The 20801-nt window shown below is 44.0% G+C and overlaps 1 protein-coding gene across 1 annotated transcript; it reads right to left on the reverse strand.

Annotated features, from left to right (window-relative positions):
• Positions 1–1532: 1532 nt before the first annotated feature.
• On the reverse strand, positions 1533–8414 carry ptcd1 (pentatricopeptide repeat domain 1). Its single transcript, XM_035734541.2, has 8 exons — positions 7468–8414; positions 5940–6080; positions 4969–5187; positions 4677–4778; positions 3847–4602; positions 2801–2917; positions 2231–2413; positions 1533–2090 (listed from the first exon to the last, which is right to left on the reverse strand). The coding sequence occupies exons 1-8, from the start codon at positions 7957–7959 to the stop codon at positions 1905–1907; spliced, it is 2196 nt and encodes a 731-aa protein (XP_035590434.1). The 5' UTR covers positions 7960–8414; the 3' UTR covers positions 1533–1904.
• Positions 8415–20801: the final 12387 nt, after the last annotated feature.

The raw sequence follows: 20801 nt of genomic DNA on the forward strand, positions 1-20801 counted from the left end.
TGCTGTCCCCAGTCCACCTGGCCATGCTGCTGCTCCAGTTTCAACTGTTCTGCCTGTGGCTATGGAACCCTGACCTATTCACCGGACGTGCTACCTGTCCCAGAACTGCTGTTTTTAACTCCTTAGAGACATCAGGAGCGGTAGATACACTCTGAATGATCGGCTATGAAAAGACAACTGACATTTACTCCTGAGGTGCTGACCTGTTGCACCCTCGACAACTACTGTGATTATTATAATTTGACCCTGCTGGTCATCTATGAACATTTGAACATCTTGGCCATGTTCTGTTATAATCTCCACCCGGCACAGCCAGAAGAGGACTGACCACCCCTCATAGCCTGGTTCCTCTCTGGGTTTTTTCCTAGGTTCTGGCCTTTCTCGGGAGTTTTTCCTAGCCACTGTGATTCTACACCTGCATTGCTTGCTGTTTGGGGTTTTAGGCTGGGTTTCTGTACAGCACTTTGTGACATCAGCTGATGTAAGAAGGGCTTTATAAATACATTTGATTGAACACTATACACGTCAGCTACTACAGCAACTGAAATGACGGCAACACTTAACAATGAGCGGCAGTTAGTTTCAGAATGGGTGGCAAGGAATAAGTTAGTTAAATATTTCCAAAACTAAAAGCATTCACTAAAACCTAAACATCAACTATATCTGGTAATGAATAATGTCAAAATTTAGCAATTTGAGGTAACTAAACTGCTTGGATTAACCCTGGATTGTAAACTGTCATGGTAGTGACATGTGCAGGTACCATAGCAGATATTTCTGGTTTATGCAGTCCAAACACTTATAAGTCATAAAACCCAGTCTTTGGTTAAGCATACACAGTAGACTTGAGTGGTATAACGTATAATGGGGTATTTGGAAAACCCCACGGGATATTTTTTCAACTGATGAAACTTCCTTTTATTTTTTATAAATTTGAATATTTGTTGCTAAGTAAATACCTGCAGTCAACTTGAGCAAAACATTAGGAAATAAAGATTGCGTTCTTCATTTCACCTGTCGCAATTTTTTATTACGAAGCTTACCTGTAGTCCCCAGTCGTGGTGTTTATTTACAAGCACGAGAGACCGGAGCCTCACTGTTGTGCAGCACACGCCAGGTGATCTAGTTACAGTAATGGAATTCACAACTAAATGTTTGCCTGCTAGATATCTTATAACTATTAAGTTAGCTGTCTAAAATGTGTGAAATGCTCTGCAGTTGTGCATTTGGCTTGCTTCGCTTGGTAACAGAAGAAAATTCCCTCCTGGATCAAGAGCCTTGCTGTTTAATATGTTTTGTGCATGCAGCGAACAGTGAGTAGCATTGCGTTACTTGTATACTTGTTTAGTTCAGAGACTGTACATATTGTTCGCAATGTGCTTTTTAGCATTTAGTTAGCCTTCTCTATGAGAATGTACATGTAATTGTTATCATTTCTAACCTTTGGATTAGAGGGGTTTGAAAACAGCACCCCTTGTAGGTATGAAGGAAGGTATGACAATCTTGATACTGCCCAAGCCTAATACACAGACCAAGTTTTATTACTGTAAGTTTATTACATAAAAGAAACATAACAGTTTACATATATTTCATTGGAGGCTGTTGGGAGGAGCTATAGGATGACAGACTCATTGCAGAGGCTGGAATGGAAAAATGAAACGGTGTCAAAGACATCAAACATATGAAAACCACACGATTGACTCTGTTCCATTTACTCCATTCCAGCCATTACAAATGAGGCAATCCTCCTATAGGTCCTCCCACCAGCCTCCTCTGATATTTACAGGACACGTGACGACACTTAAGAGTAACAGCATCATGGCTCTGGGGTTGTAGACGCTCACATTTACAATGCTTGCAGTGTGTGTGTGTGTGTGCAAGCGCGAGTACAAAGGAGTGTATGTTCAGCTGTGTTGCTTGCGGTGTCGTCTTGCTGCTGCTGCTGCCTGCTGATGTCCATCTTGTCTCGTCTCTGCCGGGTGGTCTCTCTCAGGTCCTCCTGTCTCCTGGGCGGGCATGGTGGTCAGCCACTGGTGGTAGTAGCCACGGAAACCATCAATCTGAGACAGGTAGGTGTTCCTAAACTTATACTGACAGAGACAGGGAGAGCGAAAGAGGGGTAGGGAAAGAGAGAGATGTGAGACTCAAACACATGATCTGTTGTTTCTGCACTTGTAATGACAAGCCGATGGACATTAGATACCACCTGCACATGCCCTCTCCTCCCTACCTGGTTATAGTTGGGCGGGTACTGGGAGGCGTGTTCTAGCTGAGTGATGATGATGTCATTAGGTGGGACGTTGTGTTCCCTCATGGCTCTAAGCACCAGCCTCAGATACACATAGTCCAGCCTCCTGCTGGCACAGCCAATAAGAGCAGAGAACACCTGCACACTGGGCTGTACCCCCGCCGCCTGCAGGAAACACAGAGGGGATTCTAATAAACTGGCCCGGATGATTGCATTTGTTTTGGAACTGGGTTGCCTCCCAGGTGAGAGACGGACGTCCCGTCGGCTTAGGTTATGCACGTGGTGTAAGGAGTAGGATTGTGTTTTCACATGCAAAAATGATTGCTCTGATAAAAACACTTTTATTTATTTATCTGCCTTCTCAATGAAAACTACTTAGAAAGTTCAGACATTTTATGGAAAGGAGTTGATTTATTGTGAACTATGCTGCATTGTTGACAATATGATCGAGCAGTAGGGCGGGCCTCTCCCACCTAGCTTCACCCCTATCACGTGACAGACCATAGCTCAGTTCAACACGGGGCAACGTAATCATGTGTGTGTGTGTGTTACCTGCATGTCCCCCAGCAGCTGTAGGGCATCTGTCTGTCTGTTGCAGCCCAGAGCCAGACTGCCGTACGTCCGTACATCCGCACGCACACGTCTTTCCTGCATCACACACATCACCGCCTGACACACACACACAGTTAGAAAACACGCACACCTTGCAACAACATTGGTATAACTTCAGAGCCCTATACTACGTAAGTGGCTTGAGGAGTTAAGTGAGGTAACTTTGGTCAACTCTGAGTTCAACTCGAGGATAACCGATACCACGAAGGGGGCTCACCTTTTAGCCAGGAACATTTCTATGGCAACGAATCCTTCAGAACTGACCTGCTCCGTGGCAGGCTAACTCCACTTACCATTAATGTAATGGCTGAGCCACTAGTTGAGGGTGAATGAAATATAAGATTCCCTCCCTCTCGCAAAGACTGCATCATCACCCCTTTCATTTGAGGAAGACTGATGAAATATTTTATTAATCAAGTTTTTTTTAAATAGTCAAGTTAAAATTCTTATCACATTGCACATTTAGTAATGACAGAATGCATTTCAAAGTTCACGCATAGTAAAAGTTGTTAATAACTTGTTATTTTATCGATAGGAGTGGGGGAAAAAAGGTGCTTGTGCAATGATAAGCACCCGAAAGCACACCAAAGATGGCATTAACGAGATGTGATAAAATAAAGACAGCACTTCAACAAACCTATTTCACACCATAACCTGCTGAATTTGCAAGATCTCTTTTCCTTCATCTTGCTTTCCGCACAAATAAAAATGGTGCACCGACTCGCCCATAGATTGACGTTTCAGCATCGTCTCGATGGAGTTTGGCGTTCGACTAGCTGCGTGCAACATGCACACGCAGTTACAAGCCTGCCAAAGTTAGCGGCAGGTGGAAAGCAATATTCAGCGTCATAGTACGGTTGAAGCCTGAGCTGAAAAGTGAAGCTAACTGAAGCCGGCTAGCTTTAGTAAAACCCTGAGTAGATCTGGTTTAAAATGTAGTATACCTCTCAGGTGTGTGTGTGTACATAGTGATGGTGTGTGTGTACCTTAGCCTCTTGTAGGTCTCCAGCACGTGCTGCCCTGCGGATCACACTGTTGTAGAACGCTGCGTCCAGCTTCACACCGTGTTGCTTAGCGACCGCCAGCAGGCTGTGCAATGATTGGATGCCGGGCTCCATGGTGTCAGCTAATAGTGTGAGAGTTCTGATGTCTGGGCAGAGTCCCGCAGTGGCCATCTTATCCAGGAAGCCCTGGGCCCCGCCCATCAGCGCCAGCCTATCGAACATTCCGCTCACCACACCAAGCGAGACCACACCCCCCTCTTCAGCCCTGCCCACTGATAGGTCCAGCAGGTTGGGGGGGTGGGAACTGGTTCCTGACAGACAGGGGAGAGAGCCAATGGGAGCCTCTTGCTCTCCTCCCTTCCTCACCATCACCAGTTGGGTTGTTATCGGGGCGACCACACTACTGTCCGGGTCGCTATGGTGACTGAGGATGTTGCTAGGGTCATTGCTATGGTTACTGGGGTCATTGCTACGGCGAGTGGCGTCATTGTTATGGTGACTACGGTCGTTGTCGGGGTGTTGTGTGAACAGTTGACTCTCCAGAGCGTCGACGTCCAGCGGCGCCGACCCCTGACCCCTGACCTTTACCGCTTGACCTTCCTGGCCGCAATCAGAGGTCAGAAGCAGGGCAGAGGCCACGGCGGGGTTACCTATCCCACAATCTCTAGCAGCACGGAGCAGCAGGTTGTAGTTCTGGACGTCGGGACGAATCCCCATCCTCAACATCTGACGATACACCTAACACACACACATTATACACACACACACACAACAGTTTTAGAAGTTTGAATACATGTGTGTGCGTGTGTTACCTGCAGGGCCTGTCTGAAGCCAGTGTCTCGGTCTCTCACACAGCCCATCAGCAGGAAGTGGAAGGTCTCCTGAGTTACTGCATGACCAGCCTGTAGCATGTCCTACAAAAAAACAAACGCACACACTTTGTTTGGATGTACAAAGGCCCTGAATATCTCATAAAGAGAAACATTTAAAATCTAATATGGTCTTATGTTTTTATTGTCTATAGAGGTCAAGGGATAAGTGTGTGTAGATAGGCTCTGAGGTGTTTGGTGAGGGAAAGTGTTAGAGGTCAGGGGCTAAAGTTACCCGTAGTGTGTGTAAACAGGCTCGAAGGTGGTTGGTGAGGGCGTGTGTCTTCAGCAGGGCATGGTATGTGATGTCACTGAGGGGATGGTTCTTCCGCCGCAGCTCCTGCTCCAAGTGGATGGCTTGCTGCAGCCCGGCTTGTTTCCGTGGTGACTCGGCACAGGCGTTGAACAGAGCGGTGTAGGTGGCGTCGCTAGGAACCAGACCTCTCTTCTTCATCTGTCACCCACACAAACACATCACATTAAACACATACACCATAATTATCATCATCTGGGGGTGAGGGAGAAACATATGTGTGTGTCTGTGTGCGTTTGAGTCACTGTCCATGTACAGCGTTTCCCTATAGTGCACCGCTGCTAAATCGTGGCCGCCACCGCAAAAATAAATACAATTTATTTTAAAAAATTGGGATGGTGTAACATTTTCAGTGTTAAGTTAAATGACTAAAACTAGATATAAAGTGTATAGAAAAGATAATGGATCTATATATTTTTTAAACAAGATCATCTCTGAGAACTGGACCATCAGGGATAATCTAACATGTTAATGCATGGCATGGGGGCCCCATTGATTTTGTTATGTTTGAGTCACTCAGATAGCACAAGAACAAAGTACAAAACATGGCAAAAAGTATATAATCTTGATTTAAAACAGCAACATTTTGTCTCTGAGGTCAAGAGGGCCTCTAAAACTGCGCCATAGGCCATGCCCACCATCTCCCTCCCCCGCTAACTTTGCCATCGCTGCTGAAAAGAATCCTAGTGAAAACACTGGTGTGTGTGTGTGTGTGTGTGTGCATGGGGGTGTGTGTGTGTGCCCGGGTGTGTGTGTGCGTGTACGGGTGTGTGTGTGTGCGTGTGTGTGCACGGGTGTGTGTGTGTGTGCCTGGGTGTGTGTGTGTGTACGTGCACAGGTGTGTGTGTGTGTGTGTGTGTACGTGCACAGGTGTGTCTGGTCTCTATACGTACGTCGTTGTATAGTTTGAAGGCGTGTTTGAGATGTCCTGCTCGCCCACAGCCTCCTATCAGGACAGTGTAGTTATATTCCTCAGGTGGGAGTCTTTCTCCCTCCAACATCTCCCTCTGGAACATGGACAGGGCTTCAGACAGCTGAGGGTTAGAGTTCAGGGATCAGGGGTTACAGGTCAGAACAGTATAGTTACACTTTTCAGGTTGGATCCTCTTTACCTCCAACATCTCACACAGGAACGTGAACCGCAGACATTAAAACTAGTAGATAGTGACGTCATCCACGTATTCCTATGGAAAACCAGATGGCACAAGAAGTATTTGAAGTGCACCATATTGCTGAATTGCAACCATAAAACGCTGGGGATAATCTTGAAAGTGGCCGTAACTAGCAATGGATCATGGTCAATGTAGTGGTTTTCATCCTGCCTGAGACTCAACCTGAGCCTCCTTGTAACCTGCCGTCCTCTGTGACGACAAATGTATATACAGTACCAGTCAAAAGTTTGGTGTCCAAAGCTGTCATCTAGGCAAAGGGTGGCTACTTTGAAGAATCTCAAATATAAAATATGGTTGGTTACTACATGATTCCATATGTGTAATTTCATAGTTTTGATGTCTTCGCCATTTTTCTACAATGTAGAAACCCTGGAATGATAAGGTGTGTCCAAACTTTTCACCGGTACTGTAGTAGGCAGAATGGATCACTATTTAAATATCTTGATTTGTAGCAAACTTTAAACTAATTCACCGTGGGGATTGAACTTGATCATGCTTCACTAATTTTAGAGCCCTGAACCTTCATAACATAACCGCAAATGTATTTTGTGGCTTTTCTGGCATCCGTAATTTACATAGGCTTTCTAGGGCAGATCAGTGCTTTTGGCACTGCTAGGTTGCTATGCAGTAGCTGACCAACAGAGCTTGTGACTTAACGCTCCAGAACAAACATTGGGGGCCTGACAGGAACAGTTCCTCCGGCAGCTGGGGGTTGGGGTCAGAGGTCAGGGCAGTGTAGTTATACTCCTTAGGTTGGAGCCTCTCCCGCTCTGGAACATGGACAGGGCCTCAGACAGCTGGGGGTTAGAGGCCACAACAGTGTAGTTATACTCTTCAGAGTGGAGACTCTCCTTCCAACACATCACTCTGGAACATAAACAGAGCCTCCGACAGCTGAGGGTTAGGGATCAGAGGTTAGGGGTCAGAGGACTGTAGTTATTAACCTACTCTTCAGGTTGGAGTCTCTCTCCATCCAGCATCTCAGTCTCAAGCATGGGTTATGCTCCCCTGCTCAGACGTTAATGATGCATGCCAGACCTTACAACGCCTGAATAGGTATTTTAAGTATCAGCTAACCACATCATGTTATAGCAATCTGGTGGCTGTCGTTGACGTTTCACGCAACCATTCCTCCCTCCCTACCTCATTCTCTTTCTCAGGTGTCTGATACAGTGACATAGGATGAGGGGACAGAGAAAGAAAGATGATAACCAGAGGGGGTGATTGATAAAGAAAGAGATCGCTGTACCTTGTTCTCCTTGATGAGTCTTTTACACTGGAGGAAGTACCAGTACTGTGTGTTCCTCCGACCAGTCCTAGATCTGAAGGCCTCCGGCTCCCTCTCCTCCTCCTGCCCGGCCGCCTGCCTCTCCTCCCGGTACAACATATCCTGCAGCTCTGGGGTGGTCTTCCGGAAGGCCCGTCTGGAGGAAAAATCAGCGGAAAGAGATCCGAAGTCCTCAACGCCCAGGTCGCTCCCAGCCCGGCCCATGCGGGCGGGAGCGGTCGGTGATTCCTGGACATCCCTGGTTCTTCTAGAACTCACCGACACAGACCCCGTGAAGGCTCTTCGGTTGATGTCCGTTACCGGGTGAACCGACCAGGAACGTGGAGCTCTCACAGTGCTACCGGAGCCCAAGCTCGACAGACCTCGTGCAGTCTGAGTAGAGCCGTATCTGACGACGTAGTCTACGATGCTTCTCCCATTCCTCAAACACGATCGAGACACACACTGCAACATCTTTACAGTCCTGGGTGTACAGTAGCTAGCTAGAGTTAGGTAATCTCGGGGTTACTGTTGGTAGCTAACGTTAACAAGCTTGTAACTCGTTAGCTATCAACCGTTCATATTACACGAATAAATGCAGTATGACAATTCTTCTTCAAAATCCTACCGTATCCGACAGTTCTACCGTGTAGAAGTCTAATGTTTTGGTTTCAACCATGTTTATTTATGTCAGAGTACACACAGCCGTCGTCAACTCATGAAGACCTGCAAGGAAAACGCAAGCATGTTTTTCCATATATCTACCAGACAAAACAGGTCAATAATCGAGTAAAGTATTGTACTGGTAAAACGTCTAACAATGTATGTATTTGAAACGTGTTGTTGAGACGACCATACATAGTGTACAGGTTCCGTGATTATTAAATGTCTTCATATTGACGTTGTTTCTGATAAATCAGACCGATATATCGGGGATAGATTAGCAAGGCTGTCACATTTTTGGAGGTCAGACTTCTTCGTGTCTTGTTAGGTCTCCAGCGGGACAGAACAGAGAACAACTGTCATCTACAGGAAAAAAAATTGAACTGCAAATGTGTCCACCCATAGAATGAACAGATATTCAAACTTCATCTGTAAATAAAATGACATGGACATTTAATTTCTCATTAATCCATAACAAAAATGTTCCTATTCTTTTTTATTCTCTCTATCAGTTCTGCTACTTCTGGGAGAGAGATGGAGGGAGTGAGAGAGAGGGAGAGAGAGTGTGTGAGAGAGATTGAGAGAGAGAGACTACATATACATAATATGACATTTGAAATGTCTTTATTCTTTTGGAACTTCTGTGAGTGTAATGTCTACTGTTCATTTGTATTGTTTATTTCACTTTTGTATATGATCTAATTCACTTGCTTTGGCAATGTTAACATATGTTTCCCGTGCCAATAACGGCCCTTGAATTTAACATTTACATTTAAGTCATTTAGCAGACGCTCTTATCCAGAGCGACTTACAAATTGGTGCATTCACCTTATGACATCCAGTGGAACAGCCACTTTACAATAGTGCATCTAAATCTTTTAAGGGGGGTGAGAAGGATTACTTTATCCTATCCTAGGTATTCCTTAAAGAGGTGGGGTTTCAGGTGTCTCCGGAAGGTGGTGATTGACTCCGCTGTCCTGGCGTCGTGAGGGAGTTTGTTCCACCATTGGGGGGCCAGAGCAGCGAACAGTTTTGACTGGGCTGAGCGGGAACTGTACTTCCTCAGTGGTAGGGAGGCGAGCAGGCCAGAGGTGGATGAACGCAGTGCCCTTGTTTGGGTGTAGGGCCTGATCAGAGCCTGGAGGTATTGAGGTGCCGTTCCCCTCACAGCTCCGTAGGCAAGCACCATGGTCTTGTAGCGGATGCGAGCTTCAACTGGAAGCCAGTGGAGAGAGCGGAGGAGCGGGGTGACGTGAGAGAACTTGGGAAGGTTGAACACCAGACGGGCTGCGGCGTTCTGGATGAGTTGTAGGGGTTTAATGGCACAGGCAGGGAGCCCAGCCAACAGCGAGTTGCAGTAATCCAGACGGGAGATGACAAGTGCCTGGATTAGGACCTGCGCCGCTTCCTGTGTGAGGCAGGGTCGTACTTGCGGATGTTGTAGAGCATGAACCTACAGGAACGGGCCACCGCCTTGATGTTAGTTGAGAACGACAGGGTGTTGTCCAGGATCACGCCAAGGTTCTTAGCGCTCTGGGAGGAGGACACAATGGAGTTGTCAACCGTGATGGCGAGATCATGGAACGGGCAGTCCTTCCCCGGGAGGAAGAGCAGCTCCGTCTTGCCGAGGTTCAGCTTGAGGTGGTGATGCGTCATCCACACTGATATGTCTGCCAGACATGCAGAGATGCGATTCGCCACCTGGTCATCAGAAGGGGGAAAGGAGAAGATTAATTGTGTGTCGTCTGCATAGCAATGATAGGAGAGACCATGTGAGGTTATGACAGAGCCAAGTGACTTGGTGTATAGCGAGAATAGGAGAGGGCCTAGAACAGAGCCCTGTGGGACACCAGTGGTGAGAGCGCGTGGTGAGGAGACAGATTCTCGCCACGCCACCTGGTAGGAGCGACCTGTCAGGTAGGACGCAATCCAAGCGTGGGCCGCGCCGGAGATGCCCAACTCGGAGAGGGTGGAGAGGAGGATCTGATGGTTCACAGTATCGAAGGCAGCCGATAGGTCTAGAAGGATGAGAGCAGAGAGAGAGAGTTAGCTTTAGCAGTGCGGAGCGCCTCCGTGATACAGAGAAGAGCAGTCTCAGTTGAATGACTAGTCTTGAAACCTGACTGATTTGGATCAAGAAGGTCATTCTGAGAGAGATAGCGGGAGAGCTGGCCAAGGACGGCACGTTCAAGAGTTTTGGAGAGAAAAGAAAGAAGGGATACTGGTCTGTAGTTGTTGACATCGGAGGGATCGAGTGTAGGTTTAATTGAATTGAGAGAGAGCCATATGTGAATTGATTGCCCCCCATCTATCTTCAGAGTTCGTACTGTTAGGTAACCTAAACTGGGATGTGATTAATACCCCGGCCGTCCTACAATCTAAGCTAGATGTCCTCAATCTCACACAAATGATCAAGGAACCTACCATGTACAAGCCTAAATCCGTAACCACGGGCACCCTATTCGATATCATCCTGACCAACTTGCCCTCTAAATGCACCTCTGCTGTCTTCAACCAGAATATCAGCGATCACTGCCTGATTGTCTGCGTCCGTAATTGGTCCGCGGTCAAACGACCTCCCCTCATCACTGTTAAACGCTCCCTAAAACACTTCAGCAGGCTTTTCTAATCAACCTGACCTGGGTATTCTGGAAGAATATTGACCTCATCCCTTCAGTAGAGGATGCCTGGTTGCTCTTTAAAAGTGCTTTCCTCGCCATCTTAAATAAGCATGCCCCACTCAAAAAAAATGTAAAACTAAGAACAGATATAGCCCTTGGTACCACCCCAGACTTGATTGCCCTTGACCAGCACAAAAACATCCTGTGGCGTTCTGCATTAGCATCGAATAGCCTGTGCGATATGCAACTTTTCAGGGAAGTCAGGAACCAATATACACAGTCAGTTAGGAAAGCTAAGGATAGCTTTTTCAAACAGAAATTTGCTTCCTGTAGCACTAATTCTGAAACTGTAAAGTCCATAATGTCATCATAAGGAGGGAAAATTATCTGGTGTGGCCACCAGCTGTATAAAGTACTGAAGTGCTTTTCCTCCTCATGGACTGCATCAGATTTGCCCGTTCTTGCTGTGAGATGTTACCCCACTCATCCACCAAGCCACCTGCATGTTCCCAGACATTTCTGGGGGGAATGGCCATAGACATCACCCTCCAATCCAACAGGTCCCAGATGTGCTCAATGGGATTGAGATCCGGGCTCTTCGCTGGCCATGGCAGAACACTGACATTCCTGTCTTGCAGGAAATCATGCACAGGACGAGCAGTATGGCTGGTGGCATTGTGCTGGAGGGTCCTGTCAGGATGAGCCTGCAGGAAGGGTACCACATGAGGGAGGAGAATGTCTTCCCTGTAACGCACAGCATTGAGATTGCCTGCTATGACAACATGCTCAGTCCGATGATGCTGTGACACATCGCCCCAGACCATGACGGACCCTCCACTTCCAAATCTATCCCCCTCCAGAGTACAGGCCTCGGTGTAATGCTCATTCCTTCCATGATAAACACGAATCCGGCCATCACCCCTGGTGAAACAAAACCGCAACTCTTCAGTGAAGAGCACTTTCTGCCAGTCCTGTCTGGTCCAGCTACGGTGGGTTTGTGCCCAGTTGTTGCAGGTGATGTCTGGTGAGGACCTGCCTTACAACAGGTCTACAAGCCCTCAGTCCAGCCTCTCTCCGCCTATTGTGGACAGTCTGAGCACTGATGGAGGGATTGTGCGTTCTTGTTGTAACTCGGGCAGTTGTTGTTGCCATCGTGTACCTGTCCCGCAGGTGTGATGTTCGAATGTATCGATCCTGTGCAGGTGTTGTTGCACGTGTTCTGCCATTGCGAGGACGATCAGCTGTCTGTCCTGTCTCCCTGTAGCGCTGTCTTAGGCGTCTAACGGTACGGACATTAACATGTATTGCCCTGGCCATATCTGCAGTCCTCATGCCTCCTTGCAGCATGCCTAAGACATGTTCACGCAAATGAGCAGGGACCCTGTGCATCTTTCTTTCTGTATTTATCAGTCAGTAAAAAGGCCTCTTTAGTGTCCTAAGTTTTTAGTGTCCTAACTGTGACCTTAATTGCCCACCGTCTGTAATCTGTTAGTGTCTTAACAACCGTTCCACAGGTGCATGTTCATTAATTGTTTATGGTTCATTGAACAAGCATGGGAAACAGTGTTTAAACCATTTACAATGAAGATCTGTGAGGTTATTTGGATTTTTACAAATTATCTTTGAAAGACAGGATCCTGAAAAAGGGTTGTTTCTTTTTTTGCTGAGTTGATATGGGGCATCCAACAGTCTCAGCTCTGTAGATTGTGCTGTAAAGAGACAGAATCAATAGATCATGTATTCTATTAAGCTTGTTTCTGGTCACAGGTTCAGGGATGGTTAAAAAATAAATCACAAGATGCAGTTAAAATTAACCTTACAAATAGCAGTGTTGGGCGATTTGGAATGCCATAGTTAGTCAACCTATATGAGTTATTTATTATCTTTAGCTCACAATCTGTGGATAATATATGACTAGAAAGGGTCAAAAGTTCTGTCAAACATCACAGCATAATTGAAAAATGTATGGCACATGGAAACCAAACGAGAGTGGTCTATGGTGATAGGTGGGATGGCTGAGGGTTTGGTAAAGTATTGTTATGTGACTGTAAAAAAGCTGTAAAAAAACAAAGATATTTGTCCTCCGAAGAGGGGGGATAAGGGCACCGGGCGAGACCCAGATGGTTCGAGTTTTACTACTATAATCCAAGGGGCAGGCAAGAGAATGTTGGTGGACAGGCAAATGATCATAACAAGGTCAGAGTCCAGGAGGAACAGAGTGGCAGGCAGGCTTGAGGTCAGGGCAGGCAGTATGGTCAGGCAGGTGGTTCAGAGTCAAAGTAGGCAAGGGTCAAAACTGGGAGGACTAGCAAAAACAGAGAAAAGCAAAAAACCAGGAGCAAGGAACAAACTCACTGGTTGACAAGACAAACTGGCAACAGACTAACAGGGAACACAGGAATAAGTACCCAGGGACTAATGAGGAAAACAGGTGACACCTGGAGGTGGGTGGAGACATCACAAAGACAGGTGAAACAGATCAAGGCGTGACAAAACCACAGCAACCACAGCTTCCTGTAGAGAGACATACGAATGGAATGTTCTTGTTGGAGCCTTTTCAACTCTTCACCTCTCAACCTTCCAACACACACATTTTTAAAACTTTATTTGAATCCACCAATTACATTTACAAAAAAAGGATCCAAACATTTTAAATATCCCTGTATTCATGGCACTCAAGGTTACATAAAGCACCATCTTCTCCAAACAGCTAGGCTGCCCACGACAACTGAAAAAAGCAGTACCTAACCAATTGCTTTGCCCTAGTTTTTGTCAGGCCCGCAATCTGGAGGCCACACACTGCAAGCCTTTGTATGTGGACGAGACTGACAAATATGAGCGCCAGCAGCTCGCACCAACACCCGAGGCTGTCCAAGCGTACTCAGCAAAGGCCTGCTCCATGTAGCCATCAAAAGAGTAGTGGTGGAAAAAGTACCCAATTGTTATACTTGAGTAAAACTAAAGATACCTTCATAGAAAGTAACCCAGTAAAATACTACTTGAATAAAAGTCTAAAACTATTTGTTTGAAATTGACTTAAGTGTTAAAAGTAAATGTAATCACTAAAATATACTTAAGTATCAAAAGTAGAAGTATATTAAGCAAACCAGATAGCATTATTTAATATTTGATTTACAGACAGCCAGGGGCAGACTTCAACACTCAGACATTATTTACAAACTAAGCATTTGTGTTGAGTGAGTCTGCCAAATCAGAGGCATTAGGGATGACCAGGGATGTTCTCTTGATAAGTGTGTGAATTAGACAATTTTCCTGTCCTGCTAAGCATTTAAAATGTAACTTGTACTTTTGGGTGCCAGGGAAAATGTAAGGAGTAAAAAGTACATTTTCTTCAAGAATGTAGGAAAGTAAATGTTGTCAACAATATAAGTAGTAAAGTACAGATACCCCAAAAATCTACTCAAGTAAAAATACTTTAAAGTACTACTTAATTACTTTCCACCACTGCAAAGAGCAGCACACTTCCAAAATGAGCGCCTCCCCCCACAGCAGGTGAGCATGTTACTATAGTAGGCCTCAATAAATACATTTTTATTTAATATTAATCTCAATATCTGGCGTATTTCATCTAACAAGTCACTGCTAGTGTAACAATGATAGTTGGTTAGGTGTATGAACATTATTTATACATTTAAGGTGAACACAACATAGAATGCCCACTCAGCTCACGTCCTGACCAACACTAAAACACTAAAACAAAGAAAACACAAAAGAACTATGGTCAGAACGTGACACTCATAGCAAAGTGTCTGAATACTTTTGGAAATAAGGTTATTCTGTGTTCATTTATTTTTTAATCTGCAAACATTTCTGAAAACCTGTTGTCGCTTTGTCATTATGGGGTAGTGTGTGTGGGTAGATTGATGAGGAAAAAATGTATTTAATACATTTTAGGATAAGTCTGTAACATAAAATGTGGAAAAAGTTACTTTCCGTAACTTAAAATAATACTTTCCGAATGCACTGTATTTCAGACCCGCCCCTCTATCTACAGAGACACCCCTGGTCTCAATAATCTAATGAAGTTTATTTTCCTCCTTCCCTGCACCCGAACTGATGTGAAATACCTGGACTAGTGAAAGCAAACATCCTAGTCATCCTCCATACCACTGTCCTCAGTACTGTTCTGATGTGTTGTTGTCATGGCCAGATGAAAAGGATATATGAGGAGAGGAGGGGGTGAGAGGAAGTCATTGTAGACTATTGTAATGAGGGTGAGGAAAAGAATAGAGAGGAAGCCCCTGTAGATGGTTGCGCTGTACCCAGAGCATCAGCAGGTGTTGGTTGGCTGCTGGCGCCATCTAGAGTCTAATAGTTGTAAATTATCCTCACATCAATTGTTACTGTGTTGTTGTTTTTTACAGGGCATGGTGGCTGGATGGAAGCGGCATAGTAGTGTAAATGATCTGCTGAGAGAAACCTAACCCAAACTTTAACTAATAGAACACCTGTGTTATAGTGGGACATGGATTGTACACACACACAGCTCTAGGACTGATGTATCATCATGTGTGACTGACTAGGTTTGAACCTGGGTTGTCTGTGTTCCGAGGTGTTTCAGTGAACTGTTGTGGAAATTATAATCAAGAAAGGGAGAAGAGACTTTCAATTTCTTCAAACAATCAACCTTTTAATATCGATTTAATTATTGCAAAAATGGAGCTGGGCAACGGCCACCTATAGGTGATCGTTGAGAGCCCGACAATATGGAGAATGCAAAAGGTTTATATAGAAACCCCAAAACTACATAATCATGTTTGGTTCCACTCCTCCCTGGCAGATCGGGGCATCATAAGCAACCTTGTTTTCTTCTTGTGGCTATGTGTATCGGGTGCGTGAGGTCATAGCGCACAAACAAGTGATAACGCCAGTTCCGTTACTCCTTTCTCTACCAAGCTAGCCTCTGTTCTCTTCATATCTCCACACAACTGTGCCCTTGGAAGATAGTAAAATAACCGGATGGACTGAGGAACTGTGGTCACTCTGAGGCTCGTTGTCTTATGCCGTGTGACCAAGTTACTCAGAAGCAAAGATGTTAAGAAACAATAACAGGTTGTTCTGTCCCTCAAGTTCTCTCTATCCCACAGTTGCCCCATGTCCTTGACTACACGTCAGCTGCGGGGAGTGAACGTGGAAGAGAGGAACCAACCCTGAGGCAGGGGAAGTGGTGAAACTATCTTGTATTTGCACAGCAATATGCCTTCTTAACTCCTTTAAGCAGAGAGCTCTTACTATCAGTAGCTCCTATTATAAAGCAACATTAATTATATAGGTACATCTAATAGATCCTTCAAACAAATCATTTTTCCCACACAGAACCATGCTCATGTGCTGATGAGTAACCTTGACTGAATCTTGAACACTTGCCTTAGTTTAGGCTAACATGGTCTTGTGGTATGTGGAGGACCTGGGTCAAACCCAGTCCATTGTGTGTGTGTTGATGGAATTTATATGAATGACTAGAATATTCCACCATGAAGCAGTATAATCGTATGAAATTGATTCAAATTATGTATAACCATAGTCTGTACAACATGTCTATAATAGTATCTTAAAGACAGACTGTCTGAGCAAGATTCGTTGCCGACCTTGGCTGGGGCCACTGAGAGTACTTCCCAGGGTCTTGTCTCCCTATCTTGAGGGAGGATGGGGATGGGGAGTAAGTCTCACGGATTCCCCGAATCTTTGTCGGCTGGGTAGCAGGACATTGTGTGCTAATGTTAGTGTGAATGTGTGTGGGTATGTTAGTGTGAATGTGTGTGCGTATGTTAGTGTGAATGGGTGTGGGTATGTTAGTGTGAATGGGTGTGAGTATGTTAGTGTGAATGTGTGTGAGTATATTAGTGTGAATGGGTGTGAGTATGTTAGTGTGAATGGTCGTGAGTATGTTAGTGTTAATGTGTGTGCGTATGTTAGTGTGAATGGGTGTGCGTATGTTAGTGTGAATGGGTGTGAGTATGTTAGTGTGAATGTGTGTGGGTATGTTAGTGTTAATGTGTGTGGGTATGTTAGTGTTAATGTGTGTGGGTATGTTAGTGTGAATGGGTGTGAGTATGTTAGTGTGAATGTGTGTGCGTATGTTAGTGTGAATGGGTGTGAGTATGTTAGTGTGAATGTGTGTGGGTATGTTAGTGTTAATGTGTGTGGGTATGTTAGTGTGAATGGGTGTGAGTATGTTAGTGTGAATGGGTGTGAGTATGTTAGTGTGAATGGGTGTGAGTATGTTAGTGTGAATGGGTGTGGGTATGTTAGTGTGAATAGGTGTGGGTATGTTAGTGTGAATGTGTGTGAGTATGTTAGTGTGAATAGGTGTGGGTATGTTAGTGTGAATGGGTGTGAGTATGTTAGTGTGAATAGGTGTGGGTATGTTAGTGTGAATGGGTGTGGGTATGTTAGTGTGAATGGGTGTGAGTATGTTAGTGTGAATGGGTGTGAGTATGTTAGTGTGAATGGGTGTGAGTATGTTAGTGTGAATAGGTGTGGGTATGTTAGTGTGAATGGGTGTGGGTATGTTAGTGTGAATGGGTGTGGGTATGTTAGTGTGAATAGGTGTGGGTATGTTAGTGTGAATGGGTGTGGGTATGTTAGTGTGAATGGGTGTGGGTATGTTAGTGTGAATGGGTGTGGGTATGTTAGTGTTAATGTGTGTGCGTGAGAAGCCAGTATAAAATGAATTGTTTTGTACAACAGGGGAGCGCTCTCATAAATGAACTTTCTGACCATAGTAGCTGGGCCTCCGTCTGATTCATTTCAACCAGTTTCTTACAAATCCTGGGTTTCAGGCTGAGTAGTTAATTGAATTGGGTTTATGAACATTGAGAACATAACTCTCGTGACAGTGTGTGTTCAGTACAAGGGACAGTGAAATGCCTATGTAATATATTTTAAACGTGAAGTCCCACATCTGTTTTGGTGGAAAATATAAAAGGGAAAGGATGAGATGGTTGTGAGATACTGTACTATGTCAGTCTTTATCAGTCAGCAAAGTTCATGAAGGTCTATGGCTTGACAGAAAAGATATAGTATATAAAGAATTATTACATTATCAATACATAGATACATTGATCTAAAGATGAAATACAGTTCATATTGATTACATACAGAGATGGGCAGTATTTCTGGTAGACCTACATGTATTTGAAATATGTATTTTGTATTACACTGGGCTGAACTACGCTACAATGTATTTTATAACAAGATACTTTCGAGAGCTGTAATTTAGTTTTTTTTTTAATTTAACCTTTATTTAACTAGGCAAGTCAGTTAAGAACAAATTCTTATTTACAATGACAGCCTACCTCAGCCAAACCCTAACCCGGAGGATGCTGGGCCAATTGTGTGCCACCCTGTGGGGCTCCCAATCACAGCTGGTTGTGATACAGCCTGGAATCAAACCAGGGTCTGTAGTGATGCCTCTAGCACTGAAATGCAGTGCATTAGAACGCTGCCCCACTCGGGAGCCCAAAATAATTTGTTATACTTTTTTTCCCAAAGCGGTTCACATTTGTGGCCATCCTTTCACCCTGAAGAAATCTGAATGCACTATGGTGTGATAAGAGCGTCTGCTAAATGAACTATAATAAATATATATCTAAAAGTAAATCATTGCAAAGAATGCTGAGTATTATTCTAACAAACCCAAATCAAGGCCAATAATAATACCCAGTGTGCTTTGCAGTTCATTTTGGTCTGTTCATTTTTACCTTAACATGACATTTTGGTCACATAGCAGCTTAACTCTTATCCAGACTGACTTACTCAAGTAATGTAGATAAACAACAACATATCGTATCATCATATCATAGCAAGTCAACATTTTCTTTTAACCGTTTTTGAGAATGTTGTTGCTGTTCGCCCCTCTAGTTTCAAATCTGTTTTTGTACATTCATTTTTATAAAATACATTACAAAATATTTGTATTGGTTTATGGTTATTTGTAATTATGTTGAGTTTTTTCGGTAAAAATTGCCCATCCCTGATTAAATATCACTCTGAGACAGACTTGGGCTTTACACAGAAGCTAACCACACACTGTGTTCGTGTGTGTGTTTGTTTGTAGCTGTGTTTGTGCAACGTCTGTGTTTGTACCAGGACCCAGGAGGATCAAATCAAATTTTATCTTGTGTTCACTCCACAGATGCAGGCTGGGGTCAGGTTCTCTATTCAGACAGACAAAACACGATTTGGTTGAAATCAAATCAAATCAAATCAAACATTTTTTGTCACATACACATGGTTAGCAGATGTTAATGCGAGTGTAGCGAAATGCTTGTGCTTCTAGTTCCGACAATGCACTAATAACCAACAAGTAATCTAACTAACAATTCCAAAACTACTGTCTTATACACAGTGTAAGGGGATAAAGAATATGTACATAAAGATATATGAATGAGTGATGGTGCAGAGCAGCATAGGCAAGATACAGTAGATGGTATCGAGTACCGTATATACATATGAGATGAGTATGTAAACAAAGTGGCATAGTTAAAGTGGCTAGTGATACATGTATTACATAAGGATGCAGTAGATGATATAGAGTACAGTATATACGTATGCATATGAGATGAATAATGTAGGGTATGTAAACATTATATTAGGTAGCATTGTTTAAAGTGGCTAGTGATATATTTTACATCATTTCCCATCAATTCCCATTATTAAAGTGGCTGGAGTTGAGTCAGTGTCAGTGTGTTGGCAGCAGCCACTCAATGTTAGTGGTGGCTGTTTAACAGTCTGATGGCCTTGAGATAGAAGCTGTTTTTCAGTCTCTCGGTCCCAGCTTTGATGCACCTGTACTGACCTCGCCTTCTGGATGATAGCGGGGTGAACAGGCAGTGGCTCGGGTGGTTGTTGTCCTTGATGATCTTTATGGCCTTCCTGTAACATCGGGTGGTGTAGATGTCCTGGAGGGCAGGTAGTTTGCCCCCGGTGATGCGTTAGGCTATTTGTAGATATCCTACGAAAACAAGAGACAACCGAATGGGGAGTTTGGTTAACTATCTGTGGATACCCTACACACAACTACACATACCATGGAAATATGAACACTATGACATACTTTTAGGAATTCATAAAAGGCATACACATGCACGCGCACGCACACACACACAGACATTCTATGTGGAGTCATACTGAACCCAAAGGACCCTTCCAACCCTTTAATAGTTCTTAGCAGTTCAATCAATAATTTTCCTTAATTAGTGATCATTAAAATGTAGGGGAGGCGTCTCATTGAAATATTTTGGGGTGTGGTTTGTTCACAGCTCTTTTCGTGCAAATGTGAGTGAGGGAGTGTGTCATTCCAGTTTATCTGATCTGTTTGAGTTATGCTATTACATGTTAGATATGACTTTGGTCAGTGAAGGTGTTTTGTGAAACACTTATGAATGGCCTTGTGTCAATTGAGAATGAATGATTTAGTCAGTAATTCTCTCCCCAGGGACCCCCAGCCATTCCAGAGCGAGCAAACACGAGATCAACTTGTTAATTAACACAATAATAAAACCTGTGGAATTTTAATCATATAATATGTCTATTAAATAAAAAGCACCGTATGGTTCTACAATGAACCTTTTCAGATTGATAATAGTTCTATAAATAGTTCTATAATAATATAATAGTTCTATAATAGTTCTATAAAGAATCTTTCTCCAAATGGTTCTATATTGCCCCAAAAAAGGTTGTAACCATAGCGGAACCCTTTTTGGGTGCTATATAGAACCATTTTTAACAGTTCTTTAGATCATCTTAGGAAAGGGTTCTTTATTGCAGGGTTTCCCAAACTCAGTCCTGGGTGCCGTGTTTGGGCTACTATCAGATGTACATCGGATCTGTTATAACGGATGTTCTCACTATGTGATTTGACAGAGAAAGAGAGAGAATCTGTAACAGACCAGTAAAAGAGATTATCTTATCTTTCATAATATAGGGGAAACTTTGATGGAATAACATTTTCAACCAGTCCTACATTCTTTTGTCTTTCTTATTAAAATAACTGCTTCTTAAAACATA

This window comes from Oncorhynchus keta, chromosome 24, assembly GCF_023373465.1.
Source record: "Oncorhynchus keta strain PuntledgeMale-10-30-2019 chromosome 24, Oket_V2, whole genome shotgun sequence".
Taxonomy (NCBI): domain Eukaryota; kingdom Metazoa; phylum Chordata; class Actinopteri; order Salmoniformes; family Salmonidae; genus Oncorhynchus; species Oncorhynchus keta.